A 23665-nucleotide genomic window follows, 5' to 3' on the forward strand; every position below is an offset into this window, starting at 1 on the left:
GTTCTCTTAATTCTGTTTTTATTATAAAAATATGACAAAAAAAACCCAACTCTTCAAAGCCTCTGGAAAAAAAAGATGCAGACAGTGGATGGGGGCAGGACCAGTCATTTTCCCAGATAACTTGATCAGTGATTGCTAACAAACAGCATGTTGTATTGAATGCAGCTTTTTTTATAAGGTAAACAAAAGGTCAAAAAGGGGGGGAGCTTTATTTAGTTGGGTTTTTTTCCCTACTCATTTTAAGTGGAAGGAGAAGTTCTTATTTAAAGGATCACAGACTATAACAGAATGGCTGAGGTTGAAAGGGACCTCTGGATGCCATCCTCTTCAACCCTGCTGCTCAAAAACTGCATCACTTAGGTGTGCTTGTCAGGGTCTATTTTCAGGCAGCTTTCAAGTTTCTCTAAGGGTGGAGATATTTATTTATATGATATTTGGTAAACCAACATGAAATCTGTATAAAAACCCCGGTCGAGATCTGCAGGATATCATAGAAGCTTATTTAATATGTCTGTTCCACTTTAACTGGAAATACAGCTGTTGACCCAAATGGTCACTATATCACTTCACTGTTCAAAGGAACAGAAAAGTGACAAGAACTGTCTCCTGCTTGAACCAGAGGAAGAAAACCTCCATCTGTGCTAAGTTTTAGTGGCCATGGACTGGAGTGTTTTAGTTCATGCTGATCAGCTTTCTCCTGCCCTGTGTCCTTTACATGACACTGATGTAATCAGCGAAAGCCTGAGAAGAGTCCCATGAGTCATTGACCACACTGCACACTGCTCTGAGACGCCGAAGTGCTTCTTGAGCTGTCTCAGCATCCTGATCCAGCCAATTTTGGAAGAGGCGTAAGTGGGTGAATTGAATCTTCCCCCCTCTCTGCTGGATGTAGCCTTCCAGCTTCTTTGTGAATTCCAGGAGCCCATCAGGTTTGATGCAATTTGAGCTGCTCAGAAAAAGGAGGGCAAAAAAAGTCACTAAGAATCTAGGCTGTAATTTGAGCAGTTACTGCTCCATCTAATAACCACCTATGTGGGGATGTTTCAATGCAAACTTCCCTCAGCAATACAGAGTATGAATGAACCATTAATTTAAACTGGGGGAAAAAAAAACCCAACAGCTCCTGAAACACAATGGCATTAAGGGCTGAAAGCTTTTATAAACCAACTATGGGAAGAAACCATAAAACTTGCTCTCCTGGCCTCCTAATGAATAACTGCACTAGTCTTCACTATGACCTTAAAATCCTGTTGGACTCAAGCTTCTGTCAGCACCCTTCAGTCTTATAGCAGCTCACTGGACCCAAGGGTCTTGACCCAGTCCACAGCTCTCAATGCAGCCCTCAGCAATAAGGGATCATTTCTTTCTTAGAAAGCGTTGAGAGGAGATGTCAGATCCCCGTATTTCTAGATTAAAAGATCATTTCTCTTGCACAGATGCATAAATGGATAGAAAGTTTCACAAGACTAAGTCTCAGCACATAATAGCCAAGTGGAGATGACAATTTCAGGATGCCAGACTGCTGAAAGAATGGCTATGGTTAGATTCTCATGCCTGTGTACTCGCAGTAAGCTGAGCCATTAGGATGTAAATGGGATTAAAATCAAGTAAAACAATATTGCAGAAATGCCACCTTCCACCTGCTTTGTGAACATAACACAGTGCCTGTGTTTATGGCTGTTGAGGCTCAATAAATAAATAAAGCAGCAGTGGTTCAGGTTGAAAACCAAAGAAGATGAAAGGGATACAGAGGCATTCGCAGGATCTGATGGGGAATGACAGTGTTCTCCCTGTGCTGGAGCAGTGGGAACAGAGCTGTTCACGCTGGTGGCTATGAATAAGTGTAGATAGATACATTAGTTCTAGCCTTAAGAGCAAGGAAGGTGTGCAGTAGCCTTGCAGGGGAGCACAAAATGAAAGCTGCTTTTAAGACGGAACTTTGATTCATTTATAAATGTGACAGTGCAGCACCTCAGGGAGCATGGCCTGGCCTTAGTCACTGGAGTTCCCTAAGGTTTTTAAGTGCTCACTGCAGCATTCTCTAAACTTTTCTTGTCCATGTGTTCCCTTAAGTAAAGAAAAAATCTGTACTCAGGCTTTCATTGCTATTCTGAGCCTAGCTGAGCTCTGGACATCCTGAAACAAATTCAGTGTCTTTAGAACAACAGAATACCTGACATCCAGCTGGCAAAGAGAAGAGGAGGAATCTTCAGAGAAAATGTCTGCCAGGGCAACCAGCCTGTGATTCCCTAAGAGGGGAGAAATGCAGCTGTTATTTCCCAGCTTGCAACTATCTTAAATATCTGAATGGCAAAGGGGCTGAGATTAATATCATGTAGAAGGGATTACGTAGATATTATGTAGAAGGGAGACTGAAAGCATGCATGCCCAGCATAAACAACTCATTTTCAGTTTGTCCACAGAGATAAGCAACTGTAGTGCTCATGCAGCACTCTTAGTACATTGTTGAATGCAACTGAAATTCTTCCTGTAAAAAAATTACCTCAGGCCCCCCTCATTTGGTGAACTAAGTGACAAAATTGATGCTGTTCATGTAATACATTAAGTTCAACACTAAGATCTTGGGCCATCAATGGTCTTAACTACAACTCTGAAGCTACCCCCTGCAAAGCTGGTCTGAAGTCAAGGCTGACATCTATGGTACACACCAAGGCGATTCCCAGGCAGTTTGAGGCTCTTCAAAGATGAATTTCTCTTTACTGTGTTGATTATTTCTGACAAGAACTCAGTAGTGCAGCTTTCAAACAGCCGGCAGAAAGAGAACGTTATTTCTATGGAAGAAATGAATTGTCAGTACATGTTAGTTCACTCCCTTTGTGCTTAATTATTCCACAATTACATCCTTCAGACAGCTCCAGACTTTAATCCATTTGCAAGAACAAAGCTTCCCTGGCAGTAGACCATGTATGAGAGCACTGCTCTTCCATCAGTATAAAGATGACAATCCTCACACCAGGGAGGTGACTTTGCCAGCTGACCCAGTTCAAGGCTGATCTGCTCTGCTGGTTAAAAAATCTTTGTTTTACAGCCAAGTTGATAGACTCTCCTATGAAACATGTGCTGACTGCAGCTGATCCTCTCTGCCCTGCTAGCAGAGAGCCAGACAGTCTCACTCTTCCAGCATCTACAAATCTATCCCTGAGACACCTGACTTTTTGTTCAACGTTGCACATCCAAATACCAGCTCCCAACCATCAACCGGCCAGTCAAACACAGCCACCTGCAGCACCTTTCTAGGCACGTGTGCCCAGGAGTTTGCTGTACCTTGCAGCATGGGATCCTGAAGCAAAAGCAGAACTTCTTTCTGATGGTCAGCCAGGTTCACATCGTGAAAGCTCAGCTTCTTCAGATTTGGATTGCATTCTAAAAGCAAAACAAGTTCTCAGGTAAAGTACTGTCTGGCCTTACCATAAAAAAACAAATAACTGTTGCAACTAACAGCTAACACCGAGAAACTGTACTGGACCGTGGATAAACTGCTGGATTGTGGGCAATTAAAAAAAAACCATTCTTTTATACAGGATCATCCACATGTTCAACAGAAAAACTAGGATGGCTGGCACCTATCTTCTTTTCTCAGTTAATTCCAAGGATTTCTGCACTGAAAGAACAGACCCATCCAAGCTGCTTCCAAACTAAAAAGACATGGATGTGGCAAGAGCTCAGAGTGTAGATGCAGGAGGCTCAGGTACCTGAGCAACTAATGGCAGATGTGCCCCAGCAGCTTGTGTGGTAGAAGCACTTCCAGACTAAAGCTGGGCACAGCAGAATTGCCAATGAGGGCTAAATCAGGCCTTGGCAGAGTCCAAGGTAACTGACAAGCAGTGATGCTGCAGGGATGGGAGACTGCAGCAAGGAAGTCATTCCATGTATCAAAGTGACACTACCTACATGTTAGCAGAGTACCTTTGAGTGCCTGCAAAAGGAGCCCAAGCTCCTGAGACGAAGGCAGCGTGGCGCTGTCGAGGGACAACTGCTGAAGGGACTTTGATGCCTTAAGCACTGGAAGCAGGAATGTGGTGTGCAGAGGCTCCCTGGGGAATCGGATCTCCAGCTGCTCCAGGCAGCACTCTAAGGCAAGAGAAAAAAACATAACAGTGAAAGAGATTGGTCTGGAGTACCTGTCTTCAGCATAGCTACATTGTGGAGCAACCAAAAATCTGTGCACCTTTCTATCATTTAGATTGCTAAGAAGGGCAGAAGCTCCTAAGCAATTTAAAGACCTAGTGAGTATGTTCCCTATGGGTTACATGGATAGTCATGGCTAGCAGTTCAGGCTCAGCCTTGTACAAAGCTGTCCTGTATCAGGTTGGCATGCAGCAAGTAAGATGCTTTGTCATGGACTGGGAATGACAGAGTGCATCACCATCTCAATCAGAAAGGGGTGGCTATAATCACTTAATTACACACCACTGTGACAATACAGAGTTCAGCTCTCATTTACGTGCCACATCCCACTCATTGCTCAGAATCATTTCCTACCTGGGATTTCTGAATCACTGCAGCTTGAATTCCCCTCTGGCCTGTTTCCCTCCAGTTGGTTTTTGAGGTCAAAGCTGACCGAGAGTGTTCGGAGCTGGGGAAAGACACTCAGGATGCAGCGCACAAGCTCCATGCAGGGCATGTGGGAAAACACATCGCTCACACGCAGCACACGGAGGCAGCAGCCTGAGTGCTGGGAGAGGGCCTGGAGCCCAGAGAGGATGCAGAAGATGTTAGCACCCAGGCCTGGAATAGCATTTATAGAGAAAGGAGTTAGATGTGTCTGTACAGACACCAGTGCACGTGCAACAGTGGAACTTCCAGCCCAGTGCCAAGCAATGGTGTCAAAGGCTAAATTCACAGGTTCCCCCTAGGTACTTTATCTATACATGCTTAAGTGACAGGACTGACTAGACACAGAAGATGGAGATCTAGTTCTTTCCTTCTCCCTCTCTGGCCAGTCTTTCAGCACAAGGCTGTAGGCTGTTCTCAGACAGATGAGGTCCATTCTCTCTTGCTAGAATGGACTGTAATATCTCCAAGGATATAGAACTATGCAGTTAACATTTGACTAATGTATTACTAATTGTATTTTGCTTTGGTCTTCTGCACAGATCAACACTTAGAGATACAAAACCAGTAAGTGTCAGATTTGTTTCCAGACCAACAAGACACATAAAATTATCACAGGCCTATTTTCCCCAGCTCAATACCCACAGAACTTCCTATGCTTCATTCTCTGTATATCCACTGTCCATTATCACTCATTCATCCTGTCACTCACCCAAATGGGTCCATGCAACCACACAGCAGATTCCTTTGAACATTCCTGGACAAACCTGCAGGCTCAGGCCCTGCCACAGTTCCCCACAAAGGAGGAGCCAGCAGCTGACCAGGGTTTGTTTTGTCACCTGTTTTGTCTCTGCGCCACCCCACCTGTCCTTGTCATCCTACTGGGCTTCCATTACATTTCTCCACCTCCGATTTGCTGTGCTTTTGCAGCTTCATGTTTTCATCTCAGCACCATTTCAGACATAGAGATTCCTCTCATATTCCTGACTGTCTTCTAGCATTCAAGCAAGTTCTCGCTCTCATTGAACATCTCTGCCAGTACCATTCTCAAGATCAGGAATACTCTTACAATGTTTCTTTCAGTGAACAAATAAATCATTCAGACCAAATCACAGCTGAAAGGAAACGTCCTGCTCACACCACTAACCATTGTAAGACAGAACCAGGTTTTCTAAAGACACCCAGGAACTTAGCAGGTTACTCAGAGTCCGACACATGTCACCAGTCAAAGGAATGGAGAACAGTTCCAGCGTGGACACACTTCGGAAGCGGTGAGAAGCTTTTAGAGAAAAGATCCCACTGGATCCTCCTCTTCTTTTACAACCAGCATGGCCACAGCACAGAGATCCTGTGGAGGAGCTGCTCAAGTTCTCAGCATTTTCTCCCTCTGTTGTGGTGTTTTGGTCAATTGACACTGAGCTGTCCTCTCTAGCAACAGTAAAAACAAAATCATACAGGTCATCCAGGTCAGCACAAAGCGCCCTGCTTCGTCTGAGGCAGCGGCGTTTCTTCCCTACTGCAGATTTCACCCGTCTGCGTGACTTTCGAAGAGCAGAGCGATGGGGCGGCTGTTCTGAGAAGCAGGAAGATCCTTGTCTGCTTGTGTGATTGCAGGACACCTTGATGTCTGCCTCCTCACACGCTTGGTTCTCCAAAGGAAAGCAATTCAGTCCAGAGAGGGCAGTGTTCTGGCCAGTGTCAGCCACCCGTCCATTCACCTCTGCTCGCCTATCAGCCTGCTCCAGAGCACGAGGAGATTCCTTCTGGTGTATGCCATCAGTCCACTCCTCACTGCAGCAGCCCTTCTCAGATGGCTCTTGTGTTGTCTTCTGGCTTTGAGTATCTCCCTCCTCTCTGCAAAGGCCACACGGGCTGCTGTGATACGTAAGAGCATTTCCTGAGCGCCAAAACCCAGCACTCATACTCAAAATGAGAACAAGAAGAACCGTGTCAGGTACAGGCCAGGCACACATGGACACGTGGCTGACAGAGCCATGGTGAATCAGCCGGTGAAGGAGTAAAACCAGCGAATGCCTGATGGACTGGTCAGAGGAGAGGAGGTGCTGGAACTTCAGGATCCGCAATGAGCTGGCCAAGTTCTCAAGCACTTTTTGGTTGCGCTCCGCAACGAGCTCCACCGCACCCTGCAGCATGTTACACAGAGTAAGCTGGCTCACATGGGGTGAGCTGTGGAGCAGCGGGGAGAAATGATGGTCATTGAGGCGCCAGTCAGAGGAAACATCCAAGACACCATGAAGAACGTTTGAGAAGAACGTTTCAAAGAACTTCTTCTTCCAGCAGCGGATATTCTGCAATTAAACCATCTTAGAGTCAACCGGGATTAAAAAGTGGAAGTAAAGGCTGTGCTAACAAAGAGTCAGCCACCATCTTTGAATCAAATTACCACACAGGTATCCAACACGTGACTTCAGCACACGGAGGTTTAACCCTGATACAAGATATTGTTTTTACCTTCTGTTCCCCTAAAGAAATGCATCTGTAAAGCCAGTTTTCTTCTTTCAGCACACTTAATGACGTGATATCAAGGCTGTGTACAGCTCATCCCTCACAACAGATGCTTATTTCCCATAGTCAAACTTACACAAGAGCCATGCGTTGGTCTCAAGCTCTACAAGTGCCCAGCAGCAGTGTGACATTGAGTAAAAGCAGAACCCATGTGTGTCAATGCAGTTTCCTCACCTCTGAGTTGGGGGGTCTGGTTTTCATCACATCATCCCACAGCTGGCGCCAGATGGGCTGCGTGGACAGCCCTGGAAAAGAAAAGAAACCAGGTGCTGCTCTCAGCCTTTCTTCCTCAGCTGGAAGCCCCGCTCGGTGCTCCCACAGCGGGCAATGGAAGGAGAGGGGGTGCAGGGTCAGACTGGGACAAGGAACGTGCTCAGAGTGCGATGAAGTAAATGGGTTCATCTCTCAGTTACTAAGATCGCCCCCTTTCTTACCTGCTCTCCTCGCGGCGGCCTCGGCTCTCTCCAGCCGGAACACGGACAGCAGCGGCAGCAGCCCCCGCAGGAGGTGTCCGGGCAGCGCTGAGGAGAGCGAGAAGGAGACGGCAGCAACGTGCAGGCACCCGACACCCCGCACCACCACCCCGCGCCTTACCCCACACGTCGGGCTCTAAGGCCGCCATACTGCGGCTCACGGCCGCCGCGCTCAGCGCCTGCAGCGTGTCAGGCCGCTCCGCCGACATCACCCCGCTCGGCGCCGCCATGTTGGGAGGACCCGGCCCCGCCTCCTCGCTCCCACCGCCATTGGGGTGAGGGGGAAGAGCAGGCGGCCATCTTGAGATCTGCGCTTCCGGAGCGTAGAGCGGCACTTCCGTCGAGTGACCCTGGTGAGTCCTGGTGCCGCCATGGGGCTGCGGGACGCGGTTGTTCACGCCGGAGAACCCGAGGTGAGCGGAGCCGGGCGGGGCTGAGCGAGGGGACGGGACGAGGCCTGGGGTCAGAGCGAGCGGTAACGGCTGTGCTGTGCTTTGTCCGCAGGAGGAAGAGGAGGAGGAGCTGGTGGTGAGTCGGGGCGTGAGGGCCTGTGGGCACGGGGTGGGTCCGGGCTGCTAGCTGGGCCTTTAAAACGAAGGAACCTGTGTTAAACCGCCGCCTTTCGGGCTGTCTGTGCTTATATCGCGTCCATAGGACCCGCTGACCACTGTGAGGGAGCACTGCGAGCAGACCGAGAAGTGCGTGAAGGCCCGGGAGCGGCTGGAGCTGTGCGATGCACGGGTGTCCTCGCGGTCCCACACGGAGGAGCAGTGCACCGAGGAGCTCTTCGACTTCCTGCACGCCCGGGACCACTGTGTGAGTGCTGCACTGCTGGGTGCATCCCTATAGGAGCTGAGAGGCTCTTGTTGTGCTCCTGAGCTTAAAGCGTCTCCTCTTCCAGGTTGCCCACAAACTCTTCAGCAAGCTGAAGTGAATGAAGGAGTGATCATCCATCTGCTTCCACAGTCCAAACGAAGAGCCTCGTTGGTTCGCAGTTCTGCCTCTTTATCGCCAACGTGAAGTATAAACCAAGTGGCTTCTTGGCACCGACCGAGCACCAGAATGTCATTGTGTCTGTTCTCATTGCAGCTGCACATCTTCATAAAAAACATATGGATGTTCTGTAATTTTCCATATTAAACATACAAAGTTCCTGTGGAAGTGCCCTTGGTTTATTTCGTAGTCCTTGCAGCGCTCATTTGTACTGGTATGGAGTTAGGATGAAAGCAGTGAGGCTCAGAGCCCACCCCACCTGCTTGGATCCACACACTTCACCCCTGTGAGGTGAAGCCATTCCTGTTTATTGTGCTGCCCTTATTGCTAATGGAGCTTCTGTTGTCACCTCTGCGTTGTGACCCAGAGCAGCTGTCCATGGGGCTGCATGTGGGCACGGTGGTGGTGCCATCCGAGTCTGAGTGCTGCTCTGCTGTAGCACCACAGTGAGCAGTAGCAGCAATACAATCCTTATACTGGGGATTCTCAAGCTCAATCCCTATCGGCTCCAAACAGTTCTATTCGTGCAGCTTGCAAAGCCCTGCATCTGAGCGGCACCGCAACGTTACCGCGTGTCCCCGGCCGCCTCCAACCAGGGGCGGGCTGTGAGCTCCGGTCCCGCCCCGGAAGGCGCTGCTGAGCGCAGCCATGGCGGCACCGGGCGGCCGGGCTGTGCTGCTGCGGAGGGTTCGTGTGCTGGGGCTGAGCCCCGTGTCCCGGCGGTACCTCTACAAGAAGAAGTGGGTGAGAACCGGGGCAGCTCCGCGCTTTTCTTCCCTCTGATCTGTCCGTCCCCTCGCTGTGCCTCCCCCATCGCACCTCCTTTTTCTGTCTTTCATCCCCTTTACCACCCCCCTTCCCCCAGCACTGTTGCTAATGCACTCTTTCCCCCCCTCCCCATTACACCCATCGCGGCTCTCATTGCACCCTCCTACACTCCTTCCTTTATCCCATCTTACACCCCATACACCTCTCCCTGAGTCCACCTGCCTTTCCCCTCCCACATACCAGCCCCCAGCTCCGTCTTTTGGTCTCCCAGTCCCTTCACCCATTGGATCTCTCTTTCCAAAGGCCACCACCTCCCCTCGCATCCCGGCCACCCGCCTGGCGCTGCATCACTTTGACACCACGTACAGTCTGCAGCTGCAGGAGCTCTGGCCGGCCGTGCGAGCAGCAATGCTGTGCGAGCAGAAATACGGCGCCCTGCTCAACAACTTCACCTCTGCCGACCTCGTCGCCCAGCAGCTGGAGCTGCTCGGTGCCACCGATTTTGTTTCTGAAGCTGCCAGAAGGGATCAGTGTTGGCAGGAAAGTGCAGGGGTAGAAGCAGAGAAGAGGAAAACCCTGGAGGGGTCTGGTGGAGATGGGCCAGCAGTGCCAGCAGAGACGTCACCGCTGCTTCGTGCCTCTGTCAGCTCCAACATCAAGTGCTACACCTTCCCCAGGGGCGACATCTCACGCTTCCGTCCTGCGTGGTGAGATGGTTCGCCTGCTATTGACATTGAATAGTGCCGACCTATATCCAGCCAGGCTTCTATAGTGCTGTATTAACTGCCCCACATCAGGGGCCCTAGACAGTCAGAGCTGGTAGGGGGGCACCCAGCCCACAGCAGGGGTTGGAGCTGGTTGATAGATCCATAAGGTTCCTTTCAACTCAGCTATGCTATGATTCCACGAGTCTGTGTTTCTATAACTATTCCTGCTATGAACCAACATTGCTAGTTGTAATACTGTAATCTATAATGTGATAGTAGCGGGGCGGCACAGTCTTAGGCTTCAGCAAATGAGAACAAGCCCAAATACAGAAACAAAGGAAGAAAAAAAAAAGCTTCTTACCTTAGAAGTTCTCCAGAGAGACACCCTCACCTCCACTGCCAGCCTTTAAATGAGGGCTGTAAAGGAGTAGATCCTGGCTCCAACCCTCCCAGTCACTCACCTGGTGTGAGTGCATTGCACGCACCTGAGCTCCCCTGGGTTGGCCCTGCCTTCCCACCAGGTGCCCCATCACTGCTTCAAGCTGTGACTTAGCATTCCTGCTACACCAGCATCAAGCTGTTAGCACCAGCTCCTTTTGGTTATACCCATCGTAGCTTCCAACTATATATTTTTCTTTGTTTTCTATATGCAAAATGGTGGTTTCCAGGCCAGACTCTCTTGGGATCCTCAGCTACTATCTCATGGATGCAGCATCCCTCCTGCCCGTTTTGGCCCTCAATGTGAAGCCAGATGACCTCGTCCTGGACCTCTGTGCAGCTCCAGGTGGCAAGACGCTGGCTCTGCTGCAGACTGGGGCTTGTGGTAAGTGGAGGGGAGTTAGTAAAGCTGAGACTGAGAGTGCAGGGTACATGGCGATACCTTTCTGTTCATCTTTTCTGCTTATAGGAGTTGGTGTGGTTTTGTTTTCCAGGGTGAATTTCTCAGCATGCTGTTTCCCATCTCTCACCTCAGGGTATCTGGCAGCCAATGATGTCTCCATTTCCCGAACAAAGAGGTTGTATCACATTCTCAATAGCTACATTCCCAAGAAGGTCAGGGAGGCTGTGAGCGTTACATCGCATGATGGAAGGGACTGGGGGGAGCTGCAACGTACAACTTTTCATAAGGTGAGTGACTGGAAACTAGTGAAGGGAATCATATAAATGTTGGGTTGTAAGGGACCTCAAAGCCCATCCAGTTCCAGTCCCTGCTGTGGGCTGGTTGCCCCACCACTTTAGGCTACCCAGGTCCCCATCCGACCTGGGGCACCCCCAGGGACGGGGCACACACAGCTCTCTCTCTATGTCAGCACCTCACATCTAGCTTAGTTTTTTCCTGTTTCAAAGTGAGACAGCAGCTTACCCAACAGTGTGATCGTGTAGTTTTACATAGCCTGATACGCTGAACAAGAGCTAAAGCTAAGCCAATGATAGAGCAGTATTTCATCTAGCTATACCATTCCTCCAGGACCTGAGAGTATGGGCATTCTGAGTTGTACTTTTATCTGGTGGCATAAGCTAGGCAACGTACAGAGGGCTACATTTGTGTGGTGTGGTGGAAGCATTGGGTGAAGTGATGGTGGGGGATTTCTGAGACAGACCAGGGCCCAAAGCTGATGTGGGATCTGTGCTGCTCCAGGTCCTTGTGGATGTGCCCTGCACAACAGACAGACACTCTGTCATGGAGGAGGAGAACAACATCTTCCACAAAATAAGAACCAAGGAGCGTCAGATGTTGCCAATGCTGCAGTTACAGCTGCTGATGTGAGTGAGCTTGAAGCTGTTTTGTTGCTGTATGTATTAGCACTGAAACCTCTTCTTACTTCACATGTGCCTAGTCAAGAGCTCTCCCCACTCCATATGGGTTATGTACTGGCACACACAGTTATTATAGTGCTGTTATCCCATGCTTTCTTCTTCCTCCCCTGGTGGTATGTTTGTTTTATCTTGTCCATAGGGCTGGGATCCTTGCTGCCAAACCAGAAGGAGAGGTGGTGTACTCCACGTGCTCCCTCTCTCCGCTGCAGAATGAACATGTGGTTGAGAGAGCGATAGACATCGCAGAAACTCAGTTCAACATCACTGTCCACGTTGAGGACCTGAGCCACTTCCGAATGCTCTTCCAGGACACGTTTTGTTTCTTCTCAGGTTGCCGGCTGGGGGAGCTCGTTCTTCCTCACCTCACAGCCAACTTTGGGCCTATGTATTTCTGCAAGTTACGCCGAGAATAAGGGATGAAAGGTCTGGGTTTGGGGCAGCTCAGCTTTCCTCACTGTACATCTCTGGGCTGTCGTGTTTGGAACTGATGTTGTTTCCCTTTTGCTGGTTATCATGACATACCCTGAATGTCCAGAGAAAGCATATTTAAAGGATATTTATTTTTCTTTTTAAAACATATTAAATGGGCTAAATTGTTTTCATCTTATGCGAACAGGTTCAGGATAATAAAACAGGTTCAGGAGGCTGCGTAGATGGAAATGAAAGTGACCGCCCATCCATATCCATCCTTCCAGGAAGGTGCAGTTCATGGGTTGCTGATCATTTGAGTTCAGCATAAGCCAGTCCTGCCCAATGCATCACAGCTCTGACAAGTGTTAGTGTGGCTGCACAGTGTGCTGATGGGGAACGCTGCGTAGTTATTAATGCAGCAACAGTGACTGGTTGTTTTCAGCCTCTGGTGCAAGGAGGGGGAAAAGGGGAATGAGAAGCAGAGGAGTGGGGGACAGGTAAGGTGTGGAGAGCTGCAATGTCCTGGTGGAGTCTTTGGGTATTATCTTTCTTCAAAGGAAGACTGTGATGTTAAAGATTCCCTCTAACAAAGAAGTTTGGTTCTGTGAAGTCTTCATCATTGTGATGAAGTGCTGCAGTCTTTATGCTGATGTTTTGGTCTCTGCCTCAGCTGCTGCACTATTTAGAGGCAAGTCCAGCAGTGTCTCAGCCAAGACAGGATAAGAAGGCAGACATACAGCCCTTGTAAAGGCTACTGAGGAAATGGCTGTGTCCTTTAACAGGATCAGTGCTTGTCAGCAAGAAGAGAGGCAGGAAATAGCTTTTCTTTCTTCCTTCCCTCCTTACTGTAATTCTGTGTCCTTCAGATTGCAAAAGGGAGAAGTGATGCAGAGCTGTCCCCACCCTGCTGAGGAGGGACTGGAGGGGCTACGCTGCTCTCTTCGCTCGGCTGAGGGTCTCTACCTCCTTCATGAACCGGAGGCACATCTCCTCCTGCCATGGCAAAGCCACACATTGCACGGCCACGGGCAGCCCCACAGCTCCTTCCACAGCCTGCAATGGGGACACAGATGGTGAGGGGATGTTTAGGAGCTGCTGTTTTCAGTGACACCCTCGCTCTGAACATCCAGCACTTCCATGCCACATACCTGCTTCAGTGTCCTGTCCCAGAGGTCATCACAGCATCCTCGGTAAATCTTCAGCTCTTCTTCATCAGCCTCTGTCACTGTGCTGACGGGTACAACCCCAGCAGGGAAGTTGAGGACGTTGTACAGCATTGTGGAGGAGATGGCAGCTGAGAGAAGCAAAACAGACAATACATGTGGCCACAGGCTCGGGTTCCTTCAATTATATGTGCTTTTAAAGGCCCTGAGAAGCAGCTGCTGCTTGGAGATGAGACTGCATAGGGCTGATCATCTGTGAGTCCCAGTCCTGTTACAAGGCCAGCCCTCTCCCCTCCTATGGCTCACTTACAGAGGAGTTTCCCAGGGAACCCTATGGTGAAGGCTGGCCCCAGCACAGGGCACAGCATGACATCCAGCTGGAGTTCCCTCCATTGGGTGATGAACTCAGAGCGGTACACCTGTGGGGGGAAAGGGGAGACATGCCAGGAGCATTTCAGTTTCTTTGGCATATGCATGGTGGGGGAACACATGCTAGGTCACAGTGCTGCCATGAAAGATAGAGGTCACTACTGACCCAGTCCTAAAGTCCCACTCCATGGATCCAGCTCTTGCAGTCTCTTAGTGCCGATATCCCCAAAGGGAGCTATGCACTAAAATCCAGTGTATAAGCATCTGTCTCCACAGCACACGGACAAAATACGGACGGGAATTGGAAAGGCTGCACTGGGACAACTGAGCACTGGCTTTGGGCACTGACCACTGTGCAGCCAGTGAAGTCTTGGCTTCACTTAAGCCTCAACTCTTAACATGATGCTGGAGAGAAAAACCCTCAGAACATACCTCTATTTGGTGCTGATGATCCCACATCTCCTTCACTGACCTGCGAGTGGAAACCACAGCAACTTCTTACAGCCATTTTAAAGCATTTCAATGAGGAAGAGAAAGTGCTCGAGCAATTCACCAAGGTTTATCAACCTGGAGATTTTAGCCATTACATAAAGTGATCTCCAATTTCCCCAAAGTTTCCTTTGGCATTTGGCCATGCAATTAAACAACAAATGTTTGGAAGTGATAGAAGATTTCTATAGTGACCCCACCCAAGTCTCCTAATCCTTCTGGTATAACACTGGGGACGGTGTAATACCCGAGGAGCAGGGAAACAAGCTCTTGGAATCTAAAGTGTCCAGGGCAGAAGAACAGGTCCTGCATAAAGTGGGTCAGAACCTGTTGTGAACCCAGCACCCTCCACCCCACTGCAGACAGAGGAGAAGGTAAAGTTCATTTCCATAGACATTCCTGCAGAGGATGCTGTCTTACCTCATGCCACACAAGGCGTTCAGATAGTCGGCCATGCGGGGAAACTGGAAAGGAGAAGGGGTTGCTTGAGGAGGGCTGTGACAGTGCTTAAAAAATGCTCCACGTGGCTCTTGTTTTGCTTTGCTTCTAACCTAGGAATAGTGCTTCAAGTGTGACCCCCCCTGACATGGTATCCCAATACATGAATCTGTAGGAATCCTGGCACCACTAGATCTAGCATTTGGAGAACTGCTTGCTGTGGGCTCTGCACACTAAGAGCTTTCACAGCTCTTAGTTGGTCTTGTTCTTATTTTTCTTTGCACTGGATAAACCCCAGTATGATCCTAGAAAAGACCTTCCCAAATCACAGCATGTGCCTCACCCTGAAGTCCCAGTGTTCCTAGTTGGAGGTGTATGCCAATACTATCACACTTTCAAGGATCTCAAGGCTTGCTGACACCTCTCAGCTTTGAGAATGAAGCCAGGAACTCACCAGAGGTTTAAGAATCAGAGCCAGAATCTTCTTCCCAAGCCTTGGGATCCTGCAGAAATTCACCTGGGGTTTTAAGCTTGGATCTACAATATTTCCTGTACTGAGAGATGACAAGAGGAGGAGATCATGCCAGAGAAGCTGTTGCCCCTTTCTCAGAAAGCTGAGTATCTCCTGTTTGGGTTGTGAAAAGAGCTTGTTTTGCTGTGAGTTGTGTTCATGGGCATGGGGAACGCTTCTACTTACAACACATCCAACCAAGCACGGCCTCCGTCAGCAAAAAATGTCTTCAAAAACAGTTCAGTCATGACACGGTGGATGTGAAGTGGAGAAAAGAGCACCAGCTGCATCAAAACATAAGATCATGTGGCAGCTGGATGCGAATAATTTGCATGGCCTGACTGTGAGTTACTTACAGGCCTCTGGAATAGAAGCATCCTTGGGCTCCTCGTGCTGCTGGGCAGTTCCTTTGCCATCCCAACCATCTCCCCTCCCACCACCATAGTGGTGCTCACCTGGTGCCCAGCTGCCTGAAGAGCCTCCTTGGTTTCATGCACTGCCCTCCGCATGCAAGGAGGCAGTGGGAAGTAACCATCTGTGTCGTAGTATCCGATCCGCAGGGGAGCAGAGCTTGAATACACCTGGAACAAAGGACACACCAGTCTGCTGCTGCCTTCCCCCCATGCTGGGGAGTCTCAGGCTGATAAACCACAAACCACACCAGTACTGTCAAGGTAACTGAGCCCTTGAGGCATGCAGGACCTTGGGGACCAGGCTCACCTCCTCATTGAAGGGGATGGGAGGCACGGTGGGATCCAGCTGGAACATCTCCTCGCAGAGCAGTGCCTTCATGCAGAGGGCCAGGCTGTCCACATCCCTTGCCATTGGACCCAGTGCATATGGAACTAGCATGGGATGAGAGAAAATGTCTGTGGTAAACAAAGGGATGTGCCAAGCACTGGTCTGCCATCATGCAAGGAACCATTGGGCAATGAAGTGGGATGTTCTAGATGGGCCCCCACATGAATCTTGGCTGTCTCAGGCCTGGAGGATGACAGAACTTAGAAATGACATAGCCTCACTGAAGTGACACCAGGGAGCCATGGCAATCTGCATCTGGGCTTCCTGAACCCAGATCAGTGTCCTACAAAGCAGATAGAAGCAAACCTCAGCCTCTACCACATTCCACTCTCCCTGCTCTTCACAGCATCTGGAGAAAAGCAATCTGAAATTCACATACCTGACACAATGCCATCGACTGGGCCATTAATTCCAGACAGACTGCAGGGAAAGAAAAAAAGTACATTGATATTTCACTAACAGCTAAATATTCCCAATATGTCTGAATAGATCATTAGAGTTTTCAGTTCAGGTCCCAAAATAGAATAAAATTGAGCTGAGTAAAACAGAAAATCTTGATCAAAATGATAACAAAAAAATCCCAAACCCCAACAAATCCTTATTTAACCAAAAACTGCTCAATTTTGGAGCTTTCAGAGATGGAAGGACTCAATCTGAATTCCCATTCCCTCACCAAGGACACCCTACATGACCAGGCAGCAGATCCATCTGCTTGCTGACCCCCCCTCCCTGAACATGGCAGGTAGGTGCACAAGGTGGGTGTGAGCTATGAGTCTCCTAGCAGAGTGAGAAGCACAGACCCCAGCAACCTACCTGAGCCTTTGGGCTGTGGGTTTGAGCCCACACAGCCCACAGAAGCTGGATGGAAGACGGATGCTACCACCGACATCTGAGCCAATACCCAGAAGGGAGCCTCCCCCTGCAATCAGAGCTCCCTCCCCTCCTGAGGAGCCCCCGGGGGTCTTCTGGTGGTTGAGGGGGTTCAGCGTCTGGCCAAAAATGAGATTGCTGCAGTCATAGCTGTGGAGCAAACCAGCAAATAGGCTGTAAGAAGCAGCCAAGCCCCTTGAGTTAGTTGTCCCTTGCAGTGGACTCACATGGCATAACCAACCCCTCCTTCTACCCTGTAAATCCTTCAGATGTGGCTCATTCCCATTAAGCCACCTCCCATACACATGTGCACTTGATTTCTGTTATGCCATGGTGGGATTATTCCCCCTTAATCTTGTTGGAAAGCCATTTTCAGTTGAACTGAGGTTGTTGGTAACAAATGGAAGACAGATTTGTCTGGGAACATCTCAGGAGACAGGAAGAACCCACCCTACAGGCTGGGTTTTAGGTTCAGGAAAAGGGAGATTTCTAATGATGTATGTTACTTGAAGAGGGATTGTGGCACATTGGTCTTAGCGAATGGGATGGCCCCTTGTCTCTTCAGAACCTTGACTAGGACACTGTCCTCCTGCTCTGGAGTGCCAAGGAACTTCACGAGCCCACAGGTTGATAGATGCCCCTGCAGAAAGGAGAGGTGACAGCAGACAGTGTCAGCACAGTTTCCCTGCTGTTTCGGATGGAATATCATAATCATAGAACCATAACATGGTTGGGTTGGAAGGGGCCTTAAAGCCTAGCTCCTAACTGCCTGGGTTGCAGATGCAATGAGATGTGGGGTCACAGCCCCAAGCCTGGCCAGATTCCTGTTTTCCTCCACCTCACCACCCAGCCCAGCTCATGATGGGATGTTTCATGGGCACTAAGGGAAGCACCTTGTGACCAATGTGATCCTTGATGCTGACAGGAATGCCATAGAGAAGCCCTTTCTCCCTCTGCTGTTGTATTTCCTGGAGCTGCTCTTCACATTCTGGGATAAAATACTGCACGCAGTTTGTCTGCTGGGTCACTTCCAGGGCCTTTTCCAGACAGATAGAAGAGTGTTAATTAAGAGCAATGAAATGACGTGGCTTCATCCATTAGCTATCTGGATCTTCAAAGTGAGAAGCTTGCTTTGAATGCTAACCCCCTCCCCAGAACATCTGAAAGGGCTCAAACAATCTGAAAGAGTTCTTTGGTGATGGGTATGACCCATTAGATAGAGATATCCCCATCCTTCTGTATCTTTCTTCTATCTGCTATATTAAAGATGTGCCATAATCAGCAGTTCTAGCAAGTCACCACCCCACACATCACAGCATGGATAGCACAAGCAGTTTGTCCTTCAGGATGCACATAGGCACTCACCTTCTGTATGTAAGTATAAAGGACAGTTCTGGGGGACAGGGACCCTTCCTGCAGCCTCCCAGCAAGTTCCAGCAAGGGCAGGGAAAGGATGGCATCTGTCTTGTCACTGGAGACCTGCAACAGAAAGATGAAGAAGAAAGTTTTAATAATACATACTTGTAGCTGGTATGCTTTATCTCCAGGTATATTACTGCTGTAAATGTTGAGTTGATTGAGCTGGAACACATGGAAAAGTAAATAGGGTAGGAATGAAGGGGGTTAGAAATGAGTACTGCAGATTTCAGGGCCACATCCATGCTGGCTGGGTGGTTGCCTGTCTCATTCACACACTTGTCACCTCCTTGTGACACTGAGTACCCCGTGTTTCATTAGTTAAGTCAGGTTCTGGGCAGTCTGAGAGGCCTCAGTTGCTGGCAACCCTGGTTAAATTTCTTTTGAAGGCACTCCAAGAGCAACTCAGAACTCAGGTTTTACAGCCAAGGATATAGTCATGTGGACAGATGTGTTACCTTAGACTCAGGAAGAGTTTTTGCTTCTACCCATATAGGCAAGAGACATTTTCATACCCATAAAGATATACAGGATTTGGACCAAGTGCTGATTGCCTTCATTGGTAAAGACCTTCATTGGTCCAAATCCTCTAGGTCTTCAAAAGCTTCAACATCTTCGTCCCAAATCTCTTCCAAGTGTAATTTGCATCTCCCTGGCTGTAGGCTTCCACCACATCTCATCCTGCTTTAGATGTGATCTCCCTTCCTCCTAGGGCAGCCTTTCCCCTTGCTGAAGCCTGCCAGCACATCTCCCCTGGAATCCTTGTTATAAAGGCTATGGATTGGTAAGCTAGGAGGAGGAGCTGAAGAACATGAGCAGACACCCCAGTGGGTCTTAGCTCCCCACGAGGATGGGTTACCTGCTCCCTGAACTGTTGGACAGCTTTTGCCATTTTCTTCACACCTTCATCCCGGGTCCTCCGAGCCTCTTCCATCTTCTTCTGGATGTGCCTTTTGCCCAGCCATTTCCAGACCACTACAGCTGCTGCTGAACTGCAGAGAAGGGCAAGAGCAGCAGCAGGAGCCAGCTCTGTCTCTGATAGGAACTGTCTCATGGCTTTGTGCAACTCTGGTCTCTGAGGATGGGTTGAGAATGAGAAGCAAGACAGGTGGGAGTGTCTCCCCAGATCAGTTTCTCTTCCCAGAACCACTGCTGCAGCTCAGCAAATAGCTTATAAACCCAAAGCTGACCTCTGCAGAGGTGCCTTCATTGGGGCATGAAGTGGAGAATGATTGACTGAAAAGTGCAACAGGTTAAGCATGCAGAGCTAGTGAACCCTGGCTGTATCAGGTTTATGCAGGCTGTCTGCTCTGCAGGAAGTTCTCCGCTGGGGAGGAAGAGCTGTGGGATCTGCTGAACAAAAGAAGCAAGGAAACAGCTTTGCTCCTGTTTCCTGCATAGCCTAGGAAGACAATGGAAGAAAGGGGGGAAAAAGCAATTTGAAAGCACAAGATTTCCCTGCACAGAGGATGGTATGATGAGAGGATATACGTCTGTGGGGTACTTACTCATCCACCAGGCTCCTTAAACACTCCCACTCCCATAGCTGTCAGAGGCTGCTTCAAGAGCTCTATCAAAGAATCACAGAAGCAATAAGGTTGGAAAAAAAACAGTAAGATCACCCAGTCCAACCCCAACCCAGCCCACCATGCCCACATCCCTTGGTGCTACACCCCAATGGTTCTTAAACATCTCCAGGGTTGGTGACTCCATCCCAGTCTGTGCTGCAGCATCACCATACTTTCAGAAAAGAAGTTTTTCCTAATATCCAACCTGAACTTCCCCTGGTGCTCTCATCCTGTGAGACAGGGTTAAGCACTGTCACAAATGCCTGCATGCACCAGAACAGGTGGGTCAATGCCATGACAGAACACACAGATATTGTAGTAAATCTCACATAGTTGCAGCCCAGAAGCAAAATATTCCCGACAGGCACAGATACCTCTTGCCACAAGCCCACAAGAGCATCTCTGTGCTCTGAAATGAAGTCAAGAACTCAGCCAACATCAGCCCCTGTGAAAAACATTGACTTTGGCATCTAAAAAATAGAGTGGAGTGGACAGAGATTAACCAAACTATAACAAACTAAGCTGGTTATCTACCATGCTCTTTTTCAGTGGCGCCCTTGCTTAGTGGGCGTGGTGGTGATGGGTTGATGGTTGGACTGGATGATCTTAGCAGTCTTGTCCAACCTTAATGGTCCTATGATTCTGTGAATACCCAAACCTCCTCCCAGTCTCTTGGGATCTGTGCAGAGTATCCCTAAAGAAGAGGTGTGCTCTTTGCATGTCACACAACCCCTGCACTGGGCTGAGAGGATGTGGGAGTTTATTCCCCATGCTGAGAGGCATCAGGGCATTGGGTTCTCACATCCGTTCAATGCTCTGGGTCCCGTGCTCTGATCCTGCCCTTTAGACGCTGCAAATGTTTAACAGAGACAAAGCCAGCTGTGTCCAAACCAACTCGGTGTTTCAAAGGGCAGTTTTATTAGTGAGAACAGCTGCACTTCCAGATGGCCGGATGCTGCTGAGGAAGCCCTTTTCCTATCAGTGGACAAACGCTTTCACCTCCCTTGTAAATTGGAGGCACATCTCTTCCACTTTCCTCTTCTGAAATGAGAATCCCTAACAAGGAGAGTTGCAGCTACATAGAGGCAGATCAGCTGAGCTTTATGTGGATTCAAAAGCAAAAGGGATCAAGGGGACCTTGGAAGTCTGATGAGAAAGAGACCTCTATCCCTGTGGGGAAGATGAGGCAGGGAATGTCCCAGATCAAATCTCAAGTCCCTGGCGGAGGAGTCAGCCTGTCTAACTCACAGTTTAGACTTTATTGCTGAAGATAAACAATCAAGGCCAAGGGCAGCACTTTTGCAATGATGTTATCACTTGACTCAATCCAGGTCTAAGGTCACAACGTCAAAGTAATTGTGACTGTGCTGACATGGGATTCAAGGCAATACTACAGGTTTGTGCTTCACTTATTGCTAAGTATCTCTCCTAGGCTTTAACAGGAGCTTCAGGATCACTGCTGAGACACTATTATAATGACCAATTGAGGAAAATCATAAATAGTGATTGTTCAAGGGCATCTACCTGGCTCGTTTTTGGACATTCTCCTAATTCAAGTTCCAGGTGCATCAGCTTATAAGAGGCAAAGCTGATCCAGGCCCAGCACAAAGACCCCAGATACATCTACAGTTATTTTATAAATGACACGCTTCCTATCATGCTTGGTGGTGGTGATGTAGAAGAGACAAGTTTTAAATAATCACCCAATTGACTTTTTCTTTGCTGTCCGTTCAGTGGTTTCCTCTTTTTGCTGTTCTCCTGGTGCTGGAGATAGAAATAAAAATGCTTACCTGGTTACATGTGGGGCTTTCAGATGTTGAGCAATGCAGGGAGAATAAGAGGAAGTACACTGAAGTGGGTCATAGGACAGAGCCAAAAAAGAAATGGAAGAATCCCTACTGCCTTGGTACTCATCTGATCCCTGAGGCAGACAGCACTGTTATTGCTTCCCCTATTTCTGCAGACCTCCTTTACTATGCCTCACACAGAAAAAGACAGCAGACCAACACAGGCAGTCTGCTCCTGTTCCCATCAAGGCTGCATCATCTCTGCTTGAAGAAGCACTAGAAGCAATAATAACATACTGTCATCAACCTCCACCCAACACCTGCAGCTCTCAAGCATGCTGCTTTTCATTAGAACCTTTAGATAAACAACCCTGCCTTCAATTTGGTTATTTATTTCTTTCTTTTTAAAAAGTCAGATCAGCTTAGAATCCATTTTGATCAAAAAGACAAAGAATTAACCCTGAGAACTGTATCCCATATTCAAGATTTTTGGATCCATACATTCTGCTGTGCTTTTCCAAAATGAAATATGTTGACTGTGTTGTCCTGAAACAGCTTTAAAGGCATTTCAGAAGCTGCTGAGGTCATGGTGAAATGGGCTGGTCTCTTCTAGAACTGTTCCATTTGACTCAAGAGGGCTGAATAAATATTTTCTGGGAACTCTCCAGTTAGTGACTCATTTCAGCCTGGAATATCTATTGGAATCATCGCACTTTCATCAAAACACATGCTTTAATTCCAGTCAATATCCAACAGCAGTTGCAGAATAACATCAGCCAACAGGCACATAATGAAACAGCCTGTCAGAAACTTCCCATTACCATAAATGGGTTGTATGGATCCTGCTCACAACTCCTCCAGCTATACAGCCCCTGTCAGCCAAGGTGATGCAGAGATTTATTAGTTCTTCAGTCCACAGCATTCCTATGTCCTCTATCAGGCCATCGTGCACAGGTCTGACCCTACTGAACGAATGATTTCAGACACTTCAGCAGTGTGATGGAGAATGATGAGGTTGTGCCCAGGTGCTTTCAGTTACTTCCTCACTTGAGCATTGGCCCTCATGTCTCTAATATCTCCTGCCATGTTCTGTTACACCAGGCAGTCCTACCTATGTCAGATACTGTAAGAGAACAGTGAGCCGTCCTAACAACGTATGTATGTCCTGCTAGTACCAGTTCTTCTGGAGAGCTTTATATGCTTCCACTATTGTGACAAGACAAAGTATAGCCTGCAAAAGCGAAGAGAAAGTAAGCAGATATAAGTCCTTGTTAAAATTCTCCTGAATGATCAAAGCAAAGCCTACAGCCAGGATATTGTGCTGGGCATAAGAGGAACAGGAAACCTGGAGTGCAATGGTTAGGTCGAGGACAGCATACAATATTCACAGTCAAGCTGGAAGTACCAAAACTGATCCATAGAAACGTTTGAACTCAGGTTTGCCTTGATTACAGGCAACGAGAAACCAAACAAAATAGCAAACTTATTTTCTCACTGCTTAACTAGAAGAAACAATGAGGAACAGGACTGAAGGCAGATTATTGATCATTTCAGGCAGCATATGCTCAAACAGTGAAAACAACGCTTTCCATTACTTGCTGCCCAATTAAACTGTAGAGCTCACTGCCATTGGATAGTATGGAGACCAAAAGAACATCAGAAATCAAGAAGAGGATGAACTGGCTATGAAATTATTCATGGCCAGTTACTGATGGGCTAACTGCAACTTTTTGCCAACTAATGGTACAGCCAAAGAATCCTGCCAGGTTGTATTCTCCCATAAACATCTGCTACTGCCACTGTTGGAAATAAAATATAGAGGTAATCAGCTCTTCAGCATTATATTATACACCAAATATTGTTTCACGATGGTTTTCAGACACCTCTGGTGCAACATGAACTCTCTTGCCTTTTTTTTAATTTTCTCATAGAACCAAGGAGTGGCTTGGATTGGAAGGGACCTCAAAGATCATCCAATTCCA

The 23665-nt window shown here is 48.3% G+C and overlaps 4 protein-coding genes across 5 annotated transcripts; 2 read left to right on the top strand and 2 right to left on the bottom strand.

The window, feature by feature from the left end:
• Nucleotide 1: 1 nt before the first annotated feature.
• LRRC41 (leucine rich repeat containing 41) lies at nt 2–7828 on the bottom strand. The gene is made up of 10 exons (XM_015870472.2): nt 7696–7828; nt 7536–7622; nt 7276–7346; nt 5723–6884; nt 4504–4749; nt 3928–4092; nt 3286–3384; nt 2670–2792; nt 2174–2249; nt 2–946 (listed from the first exon to the last, which is right to left on the bottom strand). Exons 1-10 carry the CDS (start codon nt 7802–7804, stop codon nt 712–714), a joined length of 2373 nt encoding a protein of 790 aa, XP_015725958.1. The 5' UTR covers nt 7805–7828; the 3' UTR covers nt 2–711.
• A 30-nt stretch (nt 7829–7858) lies between these two features.
• LOC107317598 (cytochrome b-c1 complex subunit 6, mitochondrial) lies at nt 7859–8735 on the top strand. Its single transcript, XM_015870481.2, has 4 exons — nt 7859–7987; nt 8079–8102; nt 8229–8390; nt 8476–8735. Exons 1-4 carry the CDS (start codon nt 7946–7948, stop codon nt 8506–8508), a joined length of 261 nt encoding a protein of 86 aa, XP_015725967.1. The 5' UTR covers nt 7859–7945; the 3' UTR covers nt 8509–8735.
• Nucleotides 8736–8847: 112 nt separating this feature from the next.
• On the top strand, nt 8848–12515 carry NSUN4 (NOP2/Sun RNA methyltransferase 4). Its single transcript, XM_015870479.2, has 6 exons — nt 8848–9311; nt 9639–10042; nt 10711–10865; nt 11016–11170; nt 11682–11806; nt 12000–12515. The coding sequence occupies exons 1-6, from the start codon at nt 9216–9218 to the stop codon at nt 12271–12273; spliced, it is 1209 nt and encodes a 402-aa protein (XP_015725965.1). The 5' UTR covers nt 8848–9215; the 3' UTR covers nt 12274–12515.
• A 378-nt stretch (nt 12516–12893) lies between these two features.
• Nucleotides 12894–23659, bottom strand: LOC107317595 (vitamin D3 hydroxylase-associated protein-like). 2 transcript variants are annotated; one of them, XM_015870475.2, is made up of 15 exons: nt 19188–23659; nt 18278–18391; nt 17806–17949; nt 17419–17552; nt 16856–17062; nt 16422–16462; nt 15962–16086; nt 15697–15822; nt 15428–15525; nt 15185–15284; nt 14713–14756; nt 14236–14275; nt 13745–13853; nt 13420–13565; nt 12894–13324 (listed from the first exon to the last, which is right to left on the bottom strand). In XM_015870475.2, the coding sequence occupies exons 1-15, from the start codon at nt 19380–19382 to the stop codon at nt 13199–13201; spliced, it is 1749 nt and encodes a 582-aa protein (XP_015725961.1). In that variant the 5' UTR covers nt 19383–23659; the 3' UTR covers nt 12894–13198. The 2 variants fall into 2 exon arrangements, with proteins under 2 accessions (XP_015725961.1, XP_015725962.1); XM_015870476.2 differs by lacking the exon at nt 17806–17949.
• Between the last annotated feature and the right edge of the window lie 6 nt (nt 23660–23665).

Source organism: Coturnix japonica, chromosome 8, assembly GCF_001577835.2.
Source record: "Coturnix japonica isolate 7356 chromosome 8, Coturnix japonica 2.1, whole genome shotgun sequence".
Lineage (NCBI taxonomy): Eukaryota > Metazoa > Chordata > Aves > Galliformes > Phasianidae > Coturnix > Coturnix japonica.

Bases quoted from the DNA above. Each gene is read 5' to 3' on its own strand.
- LRRC41 (XM_015870472.2), bottom strand. From the start codon at position 7,804: ATGGCGGCGCCGAGCGGGGTGATGTCGGCGGAGCGGCCTGACACGCTG. The intron at 2,793-3,285 runs GTACAGCAAACT...TTTCTTCCATAG, and splicing joins TCAGGATCCCATGCTGCAAG to AAATAACGTTCTCTTTCTGC. The intron at 947-2,173 runs GTATTCTGTTGT...TTTTCTGAGCAG, and splicing joins CTTTGCCAGCTGGATGTCAG to CTCAAATTGCATCAAACCTG.
- LOC107317598 (XM_015870481.2), top strand. From the start codon at position 7,946: ATGGGGCTGCGGGACGCGGTTGTTCACGCCGGAGAACCCGAG. The intron at 7,988-8,078 runs GTGAGCGGAGCC...CTTTGTCCGCAG, and splicing joins TTCACGCCGGAGAACCCGAG to GAGGAAGAGGAGGAGGAGCT. The intron at 8,391-8,475 runs GTGAGTGCTGCA...CTCCTCTTCCAG, and splicing joins TGCACGCCCGGGACCACTGT to GTTGCCCACAAACTCTTCAG.
- NSUN4 (XM_015870479.2), top strand. From the start codon at position 9,216: ATGGCGGCACCGGGCGGCCGGGCTGTGCTGCTGCGGAGGGTTCGTGTG. The intron at 10,866-11,015 runs GTAAGTGGAGGG...CTCTCACCTCAG, and splicing joins GCTGCAGACTGGGGCTTGTG to GGTATCTGGCAGCCAATGAT. The intron at 11,807-11,999 runs GTGAGTGAGCTT...TCTTGTCCATAG, and splicing joins CTGCAGTTACAGCTGCTGAT to GGCTGGGATCCTTGCTGCCA.
- LOC107317595 (XM_015870475.2), bottom strand. From the start codon at position 19,382: ATGAGACAGTTCCTATCAGAGACAGAGCTGGCTCCTGCTGCTGCTCTT. The intron at 16,463-16,855 runs GTAGGTTGCTGG...CTTTCCCTGCAG, and splicing joins CCCACAGCCCAAAGGCTCAG to TCTGTCTGGAATTAATGGCC. The intron at 15,526-15,696 runs GTGAGCACCACT...GTTTTGATGCAG, and splicing joins TTCAGGCAGCTGGGCACCAG to CTGGTGCTCTTTTCTCCACT.